Genomic DNA, 18282 nt, shown 5'->3' with positions numbered 1-18282 from the left:
AGGGGCACTGGCAGAGCTGTGGGGGGCCGTTGTGGTGCAAACATGCTCCAAAAACTTCTTGACATTAATTCATGGTGTGACTAGTGTCCCTGGGTCACAGTCATGGTTTGCTGACACCACATAAATCCTAATCCTGCAGCTTGGCCCTTTATCTGTGTCATCAGAAAGGTCCTCCCTTGAAGGGGCCGGCAAATGGGGTGGCTAGGTCTGGCTCCATGCCAGAGAGGGTGAATTTTTCTCCCGGGATGTGCAGGAAGGAAGCAGCAGAAAGGCCTCTGTGATTCCAGCTGGGCAACAAGCGCCACTCATGAGCACTGCCTTCCAGTGACCAAACCACAGGGTACCTCGCTCTCGGCCCGCTGTTGTTCCCTCTCTGCCCTGGTTGTCTGCAAACCTCTCTGAGGCGGAAGCCCAGGTTCCAAGGGGAGCAAGAAATCCAGATGTGCGGGGCCCGCACCTCATGCCTGTGGCCCCGCAGGCTTCCAGCTGCAGAGGAGCCCCGCACTGGACCTGCTCCGGGCTGCTGGAGATTAGAGAGCAGGGGCCTTTGAGGCCTTTTCTAGCGTTCGCGCAGACTCGCCTAAGTGCCTGGCTGCTCTCGGACTTGCCCCGCCGACGGGGGCGCTGGCTCGTGAGGAGGCCACCGTTAAGCTCCTGCCACATCCACGTGTGCACTGAGGAGGGTCACTTCCGTGCCTGTCGCCCGGGAGGGTCCCAAAGCCTGGGGCGGCCGGGGCCACGGGGCAGCCTGCGTGTCGGACGGGGCGCGGCGGAGGAGCCCGGCTCCGCTCGAGGCCCTGCCAGGGGTTCAGAGGGTGACCGGAATGAACGACATCGGGGCCCATCCGCCTGCACGGGGCCCAAGCCCACCGGCCCGGCGCTAGGACCTCAGCGTGCCAGGCCCTCGAATGACAGCACCTAGCGCCTCCTCCCGCCGCCTGCTCCCGTCACCGTGGCACCCATGGGGATGATGTCATGCGGGACCGCGGAACAGGGCCAATCCCGGGGCACCTCAGCAGCGTGGGGCCTGTGGGGAGGGATCTCACGGCTCATGCCATGGGCCTGGGTCCCCAGGGACCTTCCCAAGATGGCGTCATTTCCCGCCTCCTCAGCCCCTGGAGAAAAGATTGACCCTCTTATCATGGCCGCTACTTCCGACTACAGGATTTCTTCTGGTTGAAGGCAAAGACCTTTTCAACATGGCGGCGCTTCCGGTAGTCGGAGCACTTTGTTGGCCTGAACGACCTTCTCAAAATGGCGACACCGCCCAACTCTCCTTGCGCATTGGGTGGCAGCTTCGACCTTTCCAACATGGCAGCAGGGCCGTGCCAAGCGCTCACTTCCGCCCGTGCGGGGAACCCCGGAGCGGATATAGCGGCCCCGGTTTCCGGTCTAGCTCCTTTTCGGCCCCGGCTGCCTCCACGCGAACATGCCTGTGAGTGCGGCCGAGCGGGGGCCGGGCCCGGGAGAGGCCCCCTCGCCCGGGGCGGCCCCGCTCCGCCGTCCGGGCTCTGCCGGCGGGGGGCGGGGTCCGGGGGCGGCGATGGGGGGCCGGGTAGCGGGAGCCGGGCCCGGAGCGGGGAGATGGCGGCGGGGGGAGGGACCAAGATGGCGGCGGGGGGCAGGCCGGGAGGGGGGCGCCCCTCCGGAGGGGGGCCGGGGTGGGGGGGCTCCCCCCAACGTCCCCCGGGCCGGCCTAACGCGCTGTGCTTGGCTTGCAGCTGGCGAAAGACCTGCTGCATCCCTCCCCCGAGGAGGAGAAGCGGAAACACAAGAAGAAGCGTCTGGTCCAGAGTCCGAACTCCTATTTCATGGACGTGAAGTGTCCAGGTGAGGCCCCGGCCCCCGCGGGCCGCTCCCGGCCTGGCCCCCCAGGCGGGCCTTGGAGCTCAGGGCGCTTGGGGAAGGGCTCCCCCAGGCTGCCTCCCACCTGCTGGCAGCCGGCCTGGGCGTCCCGCTTAGCTCCCAGGCAGGAGCCCGAAGGTAGCTTGGCAGCCCACGAAAGCTTGTGCCCAAATAAACGTGTTGTCTCTAAGGTGCCACAAGGACGCCTCGTTTTTGCTGATACAGACTAACAGGGCTGGCTACCCCTCTGAAACTCGGTAGCCCATGTAGTCAACATTTCCTGACCCTGGGCCTGTAAGAGTTGGTGGGGGCAGAAGTTGTCCTACTCCAGAAATCAAACGGAAAGCTTGCACCTGCGCAGCATTGTAAGGCATGTTTTCTCCTCGAGCTGTGCAGGGGATACGCCGGGGTTCTCGGTAGGCAGACTGCAGGCCAAATCTGGACCACCAGGTGCTTTTAAAGGGATCCTGGAATCTTACCTTTTGCTAAATTTTCTCTGAAGCCTGGACCTTGATTATACTTTGACAGACAATAATAGACTGTCACTAGGCTAGACCCCATGCGGGAGGAGTCCCTTAATGTGTGTTGACTAGTACCCTGCCCAGGGGATGCCCTGGGATTATCTTGTCTCAATTTAGTTGTCTGATGTTAGCTGAATTCATTATTGTAGCTAGCGGACAACTGATGATTCCCCCCCCCGCCGGGACCAAGTTCTTCAGTCTACTGTACCTACCCTTAAAATGCAAACTTAAAATGCTTGCTTTTGAGACCCCTTTAAAGCCCCACTATGGCCAGAGCAATGCAAACTGTTTGAACATTTTTCACTGTCGCCCTTAGTCCTCTTCTTTCTCCAGCAGATTAAAGTTTCATTTGCCTGCTGAAAATGTCAAAATAGTCTCAATAACATGCCAGCTTTGTCTTTTGCTCCAACAGTGGAAATAACCCTGCCCCACGTCTCTTGTAGAGAAATAGGCTCACCTCAAACTTTTGCTTTGTTTCAGGTTGCTATAAAATCACCACTGTATTCAGCCATGCTCAGACTGTAGTTCTGTGTGTTGGCTGCTCAACTGTGCTGTGCCAGCCCACCGGAGGAAAGGCAAGGCTTACAGAAGGTAAACAGCAATTTGTACTTTAAAACACCCAGGCAGCTAATATATTTTTCCATGTCATCATAACCCCCTTACCTGTTTTGTCTTGCTCTTGTCTGTCTTGAACGAGAGATTCCTCAGGACAGGGAATGTATATCAATGCACTGTACACAGTGTTATAATACCCCGATCCAGAATTTCACCTTGAGTGGCACTTCAGAAGAGTCTCAGAATCTGTCTAATATGTGCCTGAAGTGCTTGCAGGGAGTGGGTTTGCTAAGTATAATGAAATGCCTCTTAAGTGACCAGCAAAAATTAGTCTCCTAGAGCAGCTGGCAGGACAGAACTACTAGAAACCTTGGGGATTCTTGAATGCTTAGGCTGGATGGCTATTTACTGGTGTTCCTAAGAGGGTCATTGGGGATATACTTTGGCCTTCCTGGCTTTGAGCCATGCCTGGACTATTTGAGCTAGTTCTGTGTTCTGTTGGCTCCACTACAGTTTTACTTCTATAATGATGGATCTGACTTAGTGGATTTTGGAGCTGTTGATACCTGAGGGTTTCACTCTTCCAGTAGTCGTCAGTCCTTGTTGAGCTATGAGAATAGGGTCTGCCTCCCTCAACCTCTAGAGGCCTTGTGGTGCTGTTACCCTCCTGTGGACTGAGTTAACGACTCACCCATCCCCCCCCACAGGCTGGTAATGTGCTTGGGATTACCTACTGTTCTTTCCTTATCTAGGATGCTCCTTCAGACGAAAGCAGCACTAAACTAAAGTGTCTGAGATGGGTGGGACTACCTGCGCAGTTGGCTGCACAGACAAATACAGATGGTTCAAGAGCATGGGATTCAGCCACAGAGCAATATTAAGTGTCCTGATGTGAACAGAAGGCTTTAAACACGTCTCTGGAACGTGAGGGGAGAACATGACTTTCATACTGTCCCTGTAGCCTCACCCATCTGACTGTCAATAAATTTTGGATAAAATACAGCTTAGTCTATTGCTTTAACTTGATACTCACTGTCAACTCACATAGTGCTCTTTTTGGGTGATATAAGCAAAACGGTTCAACAGGAGTGAAAACCAGCACTTTCTGGGCAGAGTTTGACTCTGCCCTGCCTGTAATTGCAACAGATACTATGATGACCCTCAGCAGGGAAAGAATATGCATATGCAGCGAGCCCCTGTTCACCTTAGAGTGAAACCGGAGTTCTTCTCTAATTCCGCCCTCTCCTGAGAAGTCAGTGTAATCTGACCGTTCTTAAAGTGGAAGTTTCAACCACTGTGAATCCTAACTTTGCCCTGCTGGCAGCACAAGCTTTTACAAGTGACTCCAAAATATTCCTCAAACCACAGTAAAGTACCTTGTTAACCTTCCAGTGCTCTGATCTGATACCCTACTGATACAGGCAGGCACAAGAAGCCTGCTGTATCATACGTTACTGGCCCGAAAAAGGTCTAAAAGTCAAATGGCCGGGTGGCTACTGGACTTTATTCTGGCCCAAATCATGAGGAAGTTTTCTTGTTGCAGGATCTACCACACTGATCTCTTAAAGTAGAAGGGCATGAACCCTATTGTGCCTTTGGCAACATGATAGTGGGGCCCCTGTCCAGTACCCATCACTGTGGCCTGAAGATTCTAGAGTCAGACTGTTGTCCCAGAGAACCAGGAAGGTGCTGTGACTTCCAATTAGACGAGTTGGAACTACACCTAACATCATGCTTCACTAGACATTTATTATTGTACAAACAGGTACTTCCTTCAAACATGCCTTCTCCGTACACTCCAAAGCCATAGCTGCGTCCTGTTTCTTTCATTGTGTTGCTGAGTACCAACAGGAGGATATGAATACCCTAAGTGTAGGGAAAAAGGTTAGTCAGATTAATACTGGGCTGCCTGGATATCCTTAGGACACAGGAACAAAAAGGACAGGGTTTTACTTAAGACAGCTGCTGCCATCTAACCTTGCAATTTATAGAAAATAGTTCCTAAAACTTCAAGCCCTTTCCTGTACCTGAGACAAGGTAGGGGAGGGAATATCTTTTATTAGATCAACTTCTGTTCTTGTCACCAACAAAAGACACTATCTCACCCATCTTGTCTCTTAACATCCTGGGATCAACACAGCTACAAACAAAAAGTACCTGGGGTTCAGGGGAATTCAAATTCACTTTTCCAGGTTGGCTATTCTGCCTCCAGAGAAGTGAGTCTGTTTTACAGCAATGATAGGCTGGGAAAGGGAGCAACCAGGATGAGAGAATAAGTCCTGTCTTAAGTAAGTGATGTTTGCTACTGACCTTTGTATACAGCTGTTCAAACAAATTATATACAATGTTACAAGTTTCAAAAAATTCCAGTTTACCTGTCTGAGGTGTAGCTGAGGTAGGAACATACACAATAGGTACAGTCTGCACTCTGGTCAGAAAGGCATTGTATGCTGCAAAAATAACAAATTATGTAACACTGGTGGAACAGGTGTGAAGGTATAGTCCAGGGGTCCCCAACGCAGTGCCCGCAGGTGCAATGGCACCCGCCGGGGCAGTTGTGTGCGCCTGCAGGACACCATGCTGCCAAAATGCCACCGCCGAGCGTGGCCACCTGAGAACCACCTGCCCAAATGCTGCTGAGAAGCGTTGCTGTTTCTCGGAGGCATTTCGGCAGCAAGGCTTCTTTCCGCTGCCACTTCTCGGCGGCAGGATGTTTGGCGCCCGCCACAGTGTGCTGGGAATAGGAATTTGCTATTCCCACAGAAAGGTTGGGGACCACTGGTATAGTCTCATTATGCTAAAAGTTTGTGTACAGTTACAGCAGTTTAAGGTGTGATTTAAACCAACACAAAGCTGCGTGGCCATTTAGGAGTCCTGAATGATAGTACTGGGCGGCTAAGATGCTCTAACTTAGAGGTTGATGTCACACGTACTGATTTGCTTTAACTCTCCTGAGTGCTCTACAGAGAGATGGGCTGTTTAGCTTCAGTCAATTAGTATAGGTTTAAGACCAAGTGCAATAAGCCATGCAAACATAAGCATGAGTTTTTCCACAAGTTTAACTAGACCCATGCAACTTTGTCTAAAGGCCAAACTGGCAAATAAGATATTCCCACTGAACACAATTTCACAGCTTGTATGGGTCGAAACCCGACCCGACACGCTCCCTGCCGTGTATGCAGGGGTGTGAAGGAGGAAGAGAATATGCATTTTGGTGCTGCTGGAAAAATCTGATCCATCAGAATTGTGGGGCACCGAATACCAAAATCATCAGGCAAAATGGGCAGAAATGTTGCAGTATTTAGATACCACTGAAAGTGTAAATAAACTTCATATATTAAAGGTTAAATCAGTAGTGCTCAAAAGGTACCCCTGTTGGGGCCAATAATCTTATCTAGCCCCAGAAGAGAGACAGCATAAGTAGCTACAGGGCAAGTTTCCACCACACTGCCTTTTGCCAGTACACCTCAGCCCGGCTCCAGAGTGACCATGTCTAGAGAGGTTTTAGAGTAACAGCCGTGTTAGTCTGTATTCGCAAAAAGAAAAGGAGTACTTGTGGCACCTTAGAGACTAACCAATGTATTTGAGCATAAGCTTTCGTGAGCTACAGCTCACTTCATCGGATGCATACTGTGGAAAGTGTAGAAGATCCTTTTATATACACATAAAGCATGAAAAAATACCTCCTCCCACCCCACTCTCCAGCAGGAGAGTGGGTTTGTGGGGGGGGGGGGAGGGGGGGCGGTGAGAAAACCTGGATTTGTGCTGGAAATGGCCCAACTTGATCATCATACACATTGTAAGGAGAGTGATCACTTTAGATAAGCTATTACCAGCAGGAGAGTGGGGTGGGAGGAGGCATTTTTTCATGCTTTGTGTGTATATAAAAAGATCTTCTACACTTTCCACAGTATGCATCTGATGAAGTGAGCTGTAGCTCACGAAAGCTTACGCTCAAATAAATTGGTTAGTCTCTAAGGTGCCACAAGTCCTCCTTTTCTTCATGTTTAGAGAAGAGAAAGGAATTGGGCTTTTCCACAGGGGAAGCACATTCTTTAGGAAGTGGACTTGTTTCATGCAGGCCACTGAGCCTGCTGCTGACTTCTGGTTTATTTCAGGCTCCGAGTAGAAGAATCAAGCTCTAGCAGTGACAGGCTCCCTGTATATACCAGTGCAAAGAACCAGCAGTGCTTTTTTTACCCTTAAAGTTTACCCAAAATGATTTTTAAGACCCAGAAGGACAGGTTAATAGGAAGAGTAGGGGCCTGGCCCTCACATGGCCAGCAGCCTAAACCTCAGGAAGGACAGGTTCTGACTGCAGTAGCAGGGATTCAGCCTGTTATCCTTCAGAGGCAGATTCACTAAGTTACATGGCATTTACTATGGGTGGCTGGGTTTTTCCCTCCTGAGATTGTATAAACTGAGGGCCTGTCTGCTTTACATGGTCATTAAAGATGGTAGGTTACTTTATCTATCTTTCTTCCTTACTGGCCAAAATGCCATTTCCTCATTGGTGGATACTTGTTGGTATCTACATGAAAGGTGGCTGCATCCCTGTACAGCAGTATGTACACAGGTTCTTGAAAGGCATTACAGAAATAGGACAGACACCAGGATGATCTTTTGGGGGTTAAACCTTTGTGTGCTAGATGTATTTTATTTTAGGACATGGTCTGAAATGTGGTTGTTTGTGTTGTGTACAGTTTTTTTTTTTTTTTTTTTTTTACAAGGTGCTTGTAATATTCAAACACACTCAAAACAGTATTGTACTCTTAAAAATATACACAAAGTATAACAAATGATTGTATTCAGTGACAATGAACACACAGGTAAAGCTCTCTGTTTACCCCTCATTTAATAATTAGCTGCAAACCTCTCTTGTGTTTTCACTTACTGAGAAAGATTACAGCTGTTGATGCTAGAACAGCAAAGAGGGTGAAGAGAAGGATCTGGTAAGAGCCCATAAGCTGCTGGACAATTCCTGCTTCATTGCACTGACCTAACATTTTCCAGAAAAATGAGGTAATATTTAGTCTTGGGTGTAGGCAGACTCCTGGTTTCTGTAATAAATGATACTGTAGAGACATACATCTAACCACTCTGCAGCTTTGTTGCAAGAACTAACTGAAAAGAAGTATTAAATAAGCTGTTTCAAAATCATTTATCCTTTTAATAGGAATTTGGTGTTGGAGCCTTAAGGAATGAAGTTCTCTCCCTAGACCAGGTGCAGCGCAAATAGCTGCAGTGAAAGTTTCCTGGCTCCGGCCCCCTCTCAAAGTGCCTCACTAGGACTCGGAGGGACCACCTTATGGATTAAGGGCAATTCAGTCTCCCTCTTCTATCAGAGACTCCCCTCTGTTCACTAGGAAATAGACCCAGACCACCAACTCATGTAGACTATTAAATAAAATCAGATGGAAACTGCTTTGCATCATTATTAACCCGCAACTCCATACAACTCCTCTTCTCACCCCCACCAAGTTCAGCTGTCCACACCTAGGGAGTAAGTCTCTTCCTTGTGATCCCGCTGAGTCTTCAGTGTGAAATGAACAAAACAGGGACCCCTTGTTACTGAGTTAGCATTCAAAAGGACCAATGCTGTGTGCTGCGGGACACTGGACTGCCACTAAGGTCAATGAGAATTAAGATACCGCACAGGTTCAGGCCTAGACACAGTAAGGTAGACTCGTTTCACTTTCTTGCAACAGGAAAGCAAACTGGGATGGTGAAGAATGAGGATCCAGTAACTAGCAAACCACTTTGATGCACTATTGCATCTTCTCATACAAATAAGACCAGCTGATACTTACTAAACAGATGCTGCCCTGCCAGAACTCTCACGGCTATGGCAACTCTTTGGCCTGTGAGAATACAAGAGACATTGATAAAGACGGGGGCTGCCATCTGGTGGAGAGATGTGAGATTGACCACACTAACGGGGTAGAAGACAAGTCCAGGCATGTTGGGCGAATGTTCAGGCTGCCTCACTATTATCACAGGGGAGTTGGGGTGGACCTTTGAAAACAGACAAAAAGCAGTTATTTCAAAGGAAAACAAAAACAGCATATGCCAGTTCTGTATAATATTACTAGGGCTCTACCAAATTCACGGTCCATTTTGGTCAATTTCATGGTCATAGGATTTTTTAAATCATCAGTTTCATGATTTCAGCTATTTAAATCTGAAATTTCATGGTGTTGTAATTGCAGGGGTTCTGACCCAAAAAGGAGTTGTGGGGGGTCGTGGTCCTGCTACCCTTACTTCTGCGCTGCTGCTGACGGCGGCTGCCTTCAGAGCCGGGCAGCTGGAGAGCGGTGGCTGCTGGCCGGGATCCCAGCTCTGAAGGCAGAGCCGCCACCAGCAGCAGCACAGATGTAAGGGTGGCAATACCGCGACCCCCTTAAAATAACCTTGCAACCCTCTTGCAACTCCCTTTTGGGTCAGGACCCCCAATTTGAGGAATGGTCTCCCCTGTGAAATCTGTATAGTACAGGGTAAAAGCACACAAAAGACCAGATTTCACAGTCTGTGATGTGTTTTTCATGGCCATGAATTTGGTAGGGCCCTAAATATTACACACCCAGACATAGAATAGCGAGGTTATTTATGACAATGCAGTAGTGATAACAAGTATTCCTGTAATTACCATCATTCACAGTGGGTAGCAGAATACTGGATGTGCTGATACTTCCAGAAATGGCCTGGGCCTGCTGGTATAACCTTGCCCACACAGTGCGCATGAGGTTACGTGGCATAGGAGGTGCCATTTTGAAGACTCCACCACCCTGCCCTGGCGGGTGTGATGTCGCATGTTGTGTGTGTGTGTGTGAAGTCACTTCAGTGGGGGAGGAGTGGCGAGCTCTTCATTATAACATCCCCCATCCCGTTTTCTTTCAGTATCAGACAGGCGAAAAACCACCCCAAAAGAGGACTGTCAGGTTTCCAACTGGACAAATGGCCTGCCTAGCATTGGGGTTACTGTAACCTAGGTTCTCCCTTGTCTACCTGCCCACCACTCCCCCCCTCCTGATATAGAAGAGGGGGAGTGCTCAATTACTGTAAAAAAACCCACTACTGTTTCCAAACACAGAAGCAACTCAATCATCACAAGGGACCAAGGGACTGCTCACACCGCACCTCGTGTACCGGGATCAGAGTCTCCCTACAGATACATGCTAAACAGAAGAAGGATTGCTATGTGTATTCCCCAGGAACGGAGGGGCAGCGAGAGCTTTCTATGTACCTCCAGCTTTTCTAACACTTTCTCAGCTCCCAGCACTCTGATCTTGCCATTTAGTTGTTTGCTGCTAAAAACCAATTCAGACTGGTTGAGGTAAAATGCAGGGAGGAAGGGAACTAGGATTCTTTGCATTCCATCCTTGCTTTGTTCACTGAAGAGACAGACCATCACATATACAGAGGCCTCAGCAAAACTCAAAGCCAGCAGGACTTCATCAGACTGGGCTTTAGCAGTGATTATGCAGGCATAGAGACCTAAATTCAAGATGGGGAAAACCAAAGAATAAACATTCAGAAGCCTTGTGTTTGACTGTTTTTAATACATAAGCCATCTATCACTGGAAAACTACAAAGAGTGAGGGGAAGGGAGAATTCACTACGCACATTCTTACCCCTGCTAACAAGTCAGCAGAAACAATGCTTGTGAAACACCACCATGTTCCCAGTGCGGTGGAGAAATGGGAATTTTGTGGGAAGGAAAAAAAACAATCAAAAATGAAAAATCCCCCCAAATCCCTGACCCTTTCCCTTGAAAGGGGCCAGCGTGCCTACCTTTTTCAATACTGAAGTGTGACCGGACATGAAAGACTTTACTTGCTGGAATATCCAGCACTGTGCTGCTGAACTCAACTTGACATAGCAGGTGAGACTCTGGGCGAAGCAGATGAGTGACTGCATAAACCTGACTAGGGCTGCATGGGCCTAGAAGAAAGAGAATTGGAAGAATGAAGAATGCATGAGCTAGTATTATCACAATGGATCTTTCTATCAAGCCCAGGTGAGGAAGCTTTCTCTGGTGGATAGAGCAGTTGAGAGGCCAGTCTATAATTTCCATCCAACCTACACCTCCCAGACAGAAGATTCTTTCCCAGTAGGTCACTGACACCTACAATCATTTCAATAGCAAAGTACAAAGCTTTGTTTGAAACAGACAACACGTTTTTTTACTTAAAACCTAAGGCTTGGAAACTGAAATGTTTATTGACAGCATAAGAATAGGCCTTGTCCTTTTTTAATCCATTATGGTGCCAATTCCATTCACTGACATCTGAGCTGCACTTGGAGGGAAAGTAAGCCAGACAAAGCATACATTAAAAGAATTTCCTATTTTACATAAGAAAATATCCCTAATTTTGATATTCTTGGAAGGACACATGGGATGTACTGGTAATCTGTAGTCTAGCAGTTACAAAGGTTGAGCTGTAGTTTCACCTCATTTTAGGGTTATAAAGCCTGCATGACTTTGAATAAAGTGCAAGAGGACCAGTTTATAAACTGCTTTTATACCTGCAATTCAGTTTCTCTCAAATATGAGGGCTCCTACAGAATAAATACATTTGCTCTCCCATGGAACAAACACTAGAACCACCCCATTAACTGCAGTAGTTCAGTTTAGGCCAAGCTGGAGGAATTTAGAAGAAGCCAGCAGTAATAGGTCTTACCTCTGAGGCTTGTTCCTGCCCTGCCTGTGGCAACGAAAACCCAGACTTCAGAAGAGTTAGGAGTATTGGTTAGGTAGCTTTTGGGACCAAGGTGGAGGCTTAATCTTGATGAACCATTGACAACTACCTAAAACATAAAACGGGGTAAAAATTTGTGTTCGAAAGACTGGTGTGTTCATATGGACAGTGGGGAGTTTTATTGCTGTAACTATTTCTCTGCTACTGAACATTCTTCCGTTCTCCAGAACCAAGCAATTTTATTACCTCTGGGACCAGACTAAGTCCCCTTTACACTGTCAGAGTGGTGTAAAGACACAAGCTCTTAGTGTCTTCTTTTTAAAGACCCTATTAACTTACTTACAGGACTGTTTTTCCTACATAGGAACTGAATCCAGGTTTGCAAATTATCCCATGTCAAGTTACAGTAAAAACTCTGCTTTTGCAGCACCATAACACAGACTTCAGCCACGATGCTAATGGTGCTGCTTTCAGTTTCTAAGTCTAGGCCGTGCAGTCTTATAAACAAAAGGATTCCAAGATAAATACAGACTAACTGCCAGGGGTGCAGCATGCAAGTAATTTATGGGAAGAATTTCCTTGGCACAAGCAGTAGCAAGCTGGTCTCGTATAGGAGAGTGTAGCAATAAATACCTCTCTGTATGTTTTCACTGTCCCTGGGATGTCATGAAAGATTGTAGCTGTCCCAGCATTCTTCACAAACGTTGCTCCACTCAAAGGGTCTGTCTCAAGAATGCCAGTGGGGGAGACTTGCCACAGCCCAGGTTCACCTATAAAGGCCAAGTCATAAACCAGATTCCTCTGGTCAGTCTCCACTTCATGAAAGGAATCACTGAATGTGCTGGGAATAAGTTTCAGGCATCACTTCCCCTATAGCACGTTCACAGAGTTCATACATCGTAGGCCACACTCACAGATCTTGTATTTTTAGAGCTCAAAGTGAACCTTTCAGATAGTCACACTACACAAATGCCCCCCACCCAGTGGAATACACGGAGCTAACTGCCTGCCTGATTGCAAAGGCAGTCTATAAATCATATTTACTTGAACAAAATAGAACCATAAGGCTGCAGGTTAATTTTTAGGGTCACTGAGTCAAAAGAATGCGCAGAAGAGGTTTTATAGGATGAAGGAAAGGGTTTGGCATTCCTGGCCATGCTCTCCGGTTACCTTTTGTTCCTAAGACCCTGTCAAAGCTTAATGATGAGGAGACAGTAATAAAACTGGAGCTGCAGGAGCACTGACTCTTGTGTATTGAGAGTTCTAATGCAGCTGCAGAACCCTTGGTATAAAGAACACCGGTCACTAGCCCCTGTGCGGCCTGCCCTCTTGGATGGTTGTGAAGTGCCACACTGGTGAGTGAGGAAAAAAGAGAGGAAAACAGCAGCCCTGGAATGAAAGGATGCAAAATACTCCTGTGGAGTTAAGGCCAGGGACAGCAAGGTTGAGCCCACACTTGAATCCTAGAGCAGGGGTTCTCAATCTTTTTCCTTCTGAGCCCGCCTCCCCCCCAAGCTATAAAAACTCTACAGTCCACCTGTGGCGTAACAACTAGTTTTTTGCATATAAAAGCCAGGGCCGGCATTAAGGGGTAACAAGCAAGGCAATTGCCCAGGGCCCCATGCCACAGGGGCCCCCATGGAGCTAAACTGCTCAGGCTTTGGCTTCAGCCCTGGGTGGTGGGGCAGCTCAGGGCCTTGGGCTTCACCCCCATGCAGTGGGGCTTCAGCTTTCTGCCGAGGGCCCCAGAGAGTCTAATGCTTGGCGGACCCCCTGAAACCTGCTCGCGGCCCCCCAGGGAGTCCCGGACCCCTGGTTGAGAACCACTGTCCTAGAGCAGTGAAGAAGGGAGGAGGCTTTCTATTGACAGCAGAGATAGGCCTGATACTCCTTTGACTTGTATTGGTGTAAATCCATAACAGAGCCGGTGTAGGTGTAAGGAGAATTAGGGTCCCTGTCATTAGACGGTGAGAAGCAGATACTCTCCTTTGAGGACCCACTAAAGCTGACACTTTCTGGTTCTGGGCTAGACAGGAATTGCCACTGGCAGCGCTTCACGGCACTAAGCTAGGCTCTAGTAGGAACAGGATTTCCACCAGACCCAACAGAGCTCCCTTTGTGCTCCATCCCAGAAACGAACCTAGTGCAGAAGTCATGCCAATCCCGCTTTCCCCACGTGCAGTGGAGCCAAAGCCAGAGCCGTGCAACATGCTTCATCTCCTCCTTCTTACTACTGGATGCCAAAATAAGCTAAACAGGCTCTTCCTGGTCTGGCAAGCTAAAGCTGAGAGTACTTTAACATGTCCAATATTAACTCCTTGGTGCCAATAAGCATTCAAACTCCCATCGCTGAGCAGTTATGCATTTTACACTGGCCCTTATCCTGTCTGTCACAGAGTTAATGGAGAAATTAGAAGCCATACAAACTTGAAATCGGACGACTTTATGAAAGTGGAATGTGTCTGGATTAGAATTTGGCCAGGAAACTGGAGTAAACACCCCTCCCACAGCCACAGTTTTACGTTGCCTTCAAGTCAATACGTTCAGCTGTGCAGAGAGCCCTACCTCCATGCTGGGACACCAGTTCAGTTCTGCCTCTGGGGAAGATGGCCCCCTATTAAATCCCCAGCACCGCTCCACTGTCCCTTAGCGGTCTCTCATTCAAGTATGGGCTCCCTAGCTCTGCTTAGCTTGTGAGATCTAACGTGGTGACTGGAACAGGTCATGTTAACACCACAATAGATAGAGACTACACCAGGAGCAGAAAAACAACATACAAACCTTCTTGGTTTACAAGGGGTGTGCTGAAACAGATCACATCTCCTACTGCAATGGGCTCTGAGAGGTCTGGCTCAATGACATGCTCCACAGGCACGTGGATATAATCAGCCATGCCTGGGTGCTTCTCATCCCAGATTCCCAACAGTGTCACTCCTCTGTTCACAGCCTGAGCAACGTATGTGTAATTCTTATTCCCAGGTCTGATTAGCAGCAGGTCATCTCTGAAAGCAAACAAGCCCCAGTCAAAAGAAAACGAGCAGAGCTTCGGATGCCCAGAAGAGATAAGCAGCATATTTCAAGTATAAAAACCCCACAGCTAACATAGCCCAGTGAGTTATGTGAACCAGCTTTTCACTTCTGAAAGCTCCCTTCAAATCTGCTTTAGCCCTGAAATACAGAACCTTTCACCTCTCCCACCACGTGTAATGCTAAAATTTTACCTGTGAGTTTTAGTCACCCTAGTCAACTATGTGCCAACCTCCTCTGGACTGTACCTGTTCAAAGCCAGGTAAAGCTGGGTGTTCTGGGCATGGAATTTTTCCCCAATATTGTCATAGAACTGGACTGTGAGAGTAAGAGCCATCCCCAGAGGAAATGCCATCAGAGATGTGCTGCTAATGGTGTAGAGTTGGGGACTGGTGCTTATCCTCAGGTATGACACTGGAGCCACCTGTAAGAGACAATGCTTCCTTTGGTTCACTTTAAAAAAAAACATGAAATTTATGTCTTTCCCACCGAAGCAGATCCACGTATTATGTACAATGGTTCATAACTAATTCGAAGAAAGAGCACCACCTACTGAACCATCTCTCTTTCTTCCTGCAGGACCTAGGTTTTGCTTGGTCTCCCATCACTCAAAGCATTTAAGATTGCTCTTAAATTATCAATAGCACATGAATAAATGAAAAAGCATACAATATATTTATGGCGAGAAGGTCAGCACTGTTTCTTAGCCCTTATTTTAAGCCCTAAAAAATGAAGCAACAGATAAAGATACTTTGCACTTCTGTGGGGCCTTTCACACAATAGGGTGATTTACAAACATTAAACCTCACAACACATCATCCTCCCCCATTTTACAGATGGGTAAATTAAGGCTCAAAGAAGTGATGTGACTGGCCTCCAAGGTCACACTTGGAGTCAGTGGCAGAGCTGAGGCGGAACCCTGGAGATCAGGGGTCCTTACTCGCCCCTCCGAGACACTGATCCTGATCCAATGAATAGTACGTGATCTCTCAGCATCAGCAGGTTTTCGTGATTTGAAAAAATCAGACACTGGTGCTCTTTCTTTTACTTGCAACAGTTCTTACCCGGACCCCGGTTATGACTGTCTGGTTGACTCCAAAGAGTTCTAGAGAAGTTACTTCTAGCACTGCAGTGCCTGTTACAGCTCCTGCTCTCAGGAGTCCCTGGCCATGCTCCTCAATGACGGAAGAGTTGGGGAAACATTGCAGGATTTGAGAGCTCACAAGCGCCGCCCCCTCCCTAGGTCAAGGACAGAGTGAACAAACCCTCGGTTAGACTCTACCAGGCTGAACATTTCAGTCTAAATGGAGGGCAGTGAAGCTATGAGAAATCTCAGCAAGAAGAGCTTTTCTCAGACAAGCCATGTATCCAGCAATTTCAAAACTCCCCCAGGAGAGAGTGTGCCTCCAAGCTTTTCCAGTTCACAGCTTACCGTATTTTATTATTATTTAAATGAGGCATGAAAGTGCTGAGCCAGTGGTTTAGTGACAGCACCACCCACTCATTCACAAGAGATCAGAGTTTGGGCCCCAAACTCAATCTCATTCCCTCTGCTGACAGACTGAGAGCAGGAGGAAGGCACAATATTCTCCAGATGGTCAGACCCAGCTCTGCTCAGGGTCACTCAGATATGTTGCACATTTGAGGGTGGTAGGGTACCAGAGGACACCCCTCAGAAAAGTGCATATTATATTCCCAACAGAAAAGAACACATCTGGGAGTGTGCATAATCTAAGAACCACAAAAACTACCACCCCAGATTTCATTTCTCGCACTGACAGTGGAGCTCAACCTGGTCTCAATACTCATCGGATAAAATTCATCCCTGCGCTGGGGGCTAGCACAGGGCCTATGCAACACTTAAATTTCACTTAAGCCCTTCTGTGCCAGGCTTGAGTTTCACTTAATATGCACAAAGTATGGCTTTAAAGACTAATGTTCAGGCAATTTCAGAGACTGAGCATGCCCAAAAGTGGTCTCCCATGCAACAGAATTCTGCAAGTCTGTGCAGCTCTTAGAAAGAAGATAAAAAGTTGACTGCAATGCAAAGAGGCAGACAGCTCCCTGCATTGAAAGGAAGAACACATGCTGTAAACCGGTGGTGCCCAACCTTATTACACAGGAGGGCCACGTAAATCTTGTGTGGGCCAAACAGATTCTACATATGTTAATGACAACTGTACTGATTTATCTTTTAAGTTCAGCTTGTTTCGTACATATTTAGACAGAAATAACCTATGTCCAGTATTGTCTATTTACACAATTGTGTAAACTAAATGATGTAAACATGATGACAAAACACTGATGAATCAGCTGTTAGTATATTGTGTTGAAGCAGGCTATGGGCTTTATGAAATGCTCTGGTGGGTCACATACAACCCACGGGCCATAGGTTGGGCACCCCTGCTGTAAACGGTTTCTCTGTCCTATATTTCCTGCGTTCAGAATGGAATGTCTTTTCTTTGTTTACCTGTTTGTATACAGCTTGAGCTGTGAGTTTGTGGACATCAGAATCTGCTCTGCAGGGCACTCAGGAGAGAAAAGTAGAAGCTTATCGAACACCTGTAGGAACAGAACAAATCATTTTATAAAGAGAAATTCAGAAAAATACATCTGGATTAAATTAAATAGCAGGTACTTTTAGAACCAATGAAAGAAAATGCTTTTTCACACAGCATGTAATCATCCTGTGGAACTCCTTCCCACAGGGGATCAGAGATTTAGATGTTGTGACTACAACGTAGAGATTGCATAATTTTTCTATCAATAACTTTATACGTGACATAGTAGGGATTAACACATGCAAGCTGATTGCTGTCTGACAGAATCCATCACCATCCATATGTACGGTGGAGAATAACAGGACTGAAACATATGTTTTTTTTCCCCTCCCTTTTTACTCCTAGAGCATCAGGTATTAGTCACTGCCAAAGTCAGAATACAAAAGTCAATTGACCAATAACATGATCCAGTATGACAAATCCTATGTTCTCATGTAGGTGGTTAATAAGAAATCAGAAGAAAGCCCCTCAATATGGGGGTGGAAATGATAATGGCTGCCTGGAGAGCAATGCACATTGCTCAGCAGCAGAGAAAGGCACTTTTATTGTTGGGAACCTCTTCACACAAGGAATATACAAATACAAAACATAGTAAGAAGAAAAGGAGTACCTGTGGCACCTTAGAGACTAACAAATGTATTAGAGCATAAGCTTTCTTGAGCTACAGCTCACTTCATCGGATTCATGCATTCCGATGAAGTGAGCTGTAGCTCACGAAAGCTTATGCTCTAATACATTTGTTAGTCTCTAAGGTGCCACAAGTACTCCTTTTCTTCTTACGGATACAGACTAACACGGCTGCTACTCTGAAACAAAACACAGTAAGAAAGTACAGAAAGAAACGACTAAGCATTCAACATCCATCTCCAGCGGCTGTTATGTGAGCTGTACGGTTAAAGCCCTTCACATTGCACGGAAATGAGGAACTTTCTCCTGCTTACTGGCTGATATGATATTTGCTTTTATTCTGAAAATGCCAAGACTGTTTGGCTCCAGGCTCGAGAGCAGTCACTGAAACTGCCGCTGTGCAGGGGGTGATGATTTCTATTCCAAAGGCTTCAAGAGGCAAGTCTC

The 18282-nt window shown here is 47.3% G+C and overlaps 2 protein-coding genes across 2 annotated transcripts in view; one reads left to right on the top strand and one right to left on the bottom strand.

Annotated features, from left to right (window-relative positions):
* The first annotated feature begins 1319 nt into the window (after positions 1 to 1319).
* RPS27 (ribosomal protein S27) lies at positions 1320 to 3892 on the top strand. Its single transcript, XM_074938386.1, has 4 exons — positions 1320 to 1435; positions 1722 to 1830; positions 2847 to 2957; positions 3674 to 3892. The coding sequence occupies exons 1-4, from the start codon at positions 1430 to 1432 to the stop codon at positions 3700 to 3702; spliced, it is 255 nt and encodes an 84-aa protein (XP_074794487.1). The 5' UTR covers positions 1320 to 1429; the 3' UTR covers positions 3703 to 3892.
* Positions 3893 to 4488: 596 nt separating this feature from the next.
* NUP210L (nucleoporin 210 like) overlaps positions 4489 to 18282 on the bottom strand; it is a 43960-nt gene continuing 30166 nt past the window's right edge. Inside the window, exons 29-40 of the mRNA XM_074938387.1 lie at positions 17118 to 17209; positions 15712 to 15886; positions 14896 to 15071; positions 14402 to 14622; positions 12254 to 12390; positions 11603 to 11729; positions 10713 to 10862; positions 10165 to 10415; positions 8732 to 8936; positions 7816 to 7920; positions 5297 to 5371; positions 4489 to 4787 (exon numbers count right to left, since the gene is read on the bottom strand). Of these exons, the coding sequence (XP_074794488.1) occupies positions 4696 to 4787; positions 5297 to 5371; positions 7816 to 7920; positions 8732 to 8936; positions 10165 to 10415; positions 10713 to 10862; positions 11603 to 11729; positions 12254 to 12390; positions 14402 to 14622; positions 14896 to 15071; positions 15712 to 15886; positions 17118 to 17209 (1806 nt within the window). The 3' untranslated portion in view covers positions 4489 to 4695. The remainder of the gene's footprint in view (positions 4788 to 5296; positions 5372 to 7815; positions 7921 to 8731; positions 8937 to 10164; positions 10416 to 10712; positions 10863 to 11602; positions 11730 to 12253; positions 12391 to 14401; positions 14623 to 14895; positions 15072 to 15711; positions 15887 to 17117; positions 17210 to 18282) is intronic.

This window comes from Natator depressus, chromosome 24 (genome assembly GCF_965152275.1).
Source record: "Natator depressus isolate rNatDep1 chromosome 24, rNatDep2.hap1, whole genome shotgun sequence".
Lineage (NCBI taxonomy): Eukaryota > Metazoa > Chordata > Testudines > Cheloniidae > Natator > Natator depressus.
This window is presented reverse-complemented; position numbering and strand designations above follow the sequence as displayed.

Bases quoted from the DNA above. Each gene is read 5' to 3' on its own strand.
- RPS27 (XM_074938386.1), top strand. The intron at 1,831-2,846 runs GTGAGGCCCCGG...GCTTTGTTTCAG, and splicing joins CATGGACGTGAAGTGTCCAG to GTTGCTATAAAATCACCACT. The intron at 2,958-3,673 runs GTAAACAGCAAT...TTCCTTATCTAG, and splicing joins AAAGGCAAGGCTTACAGAAG to GATGCTCCTTCAGACGAAAG.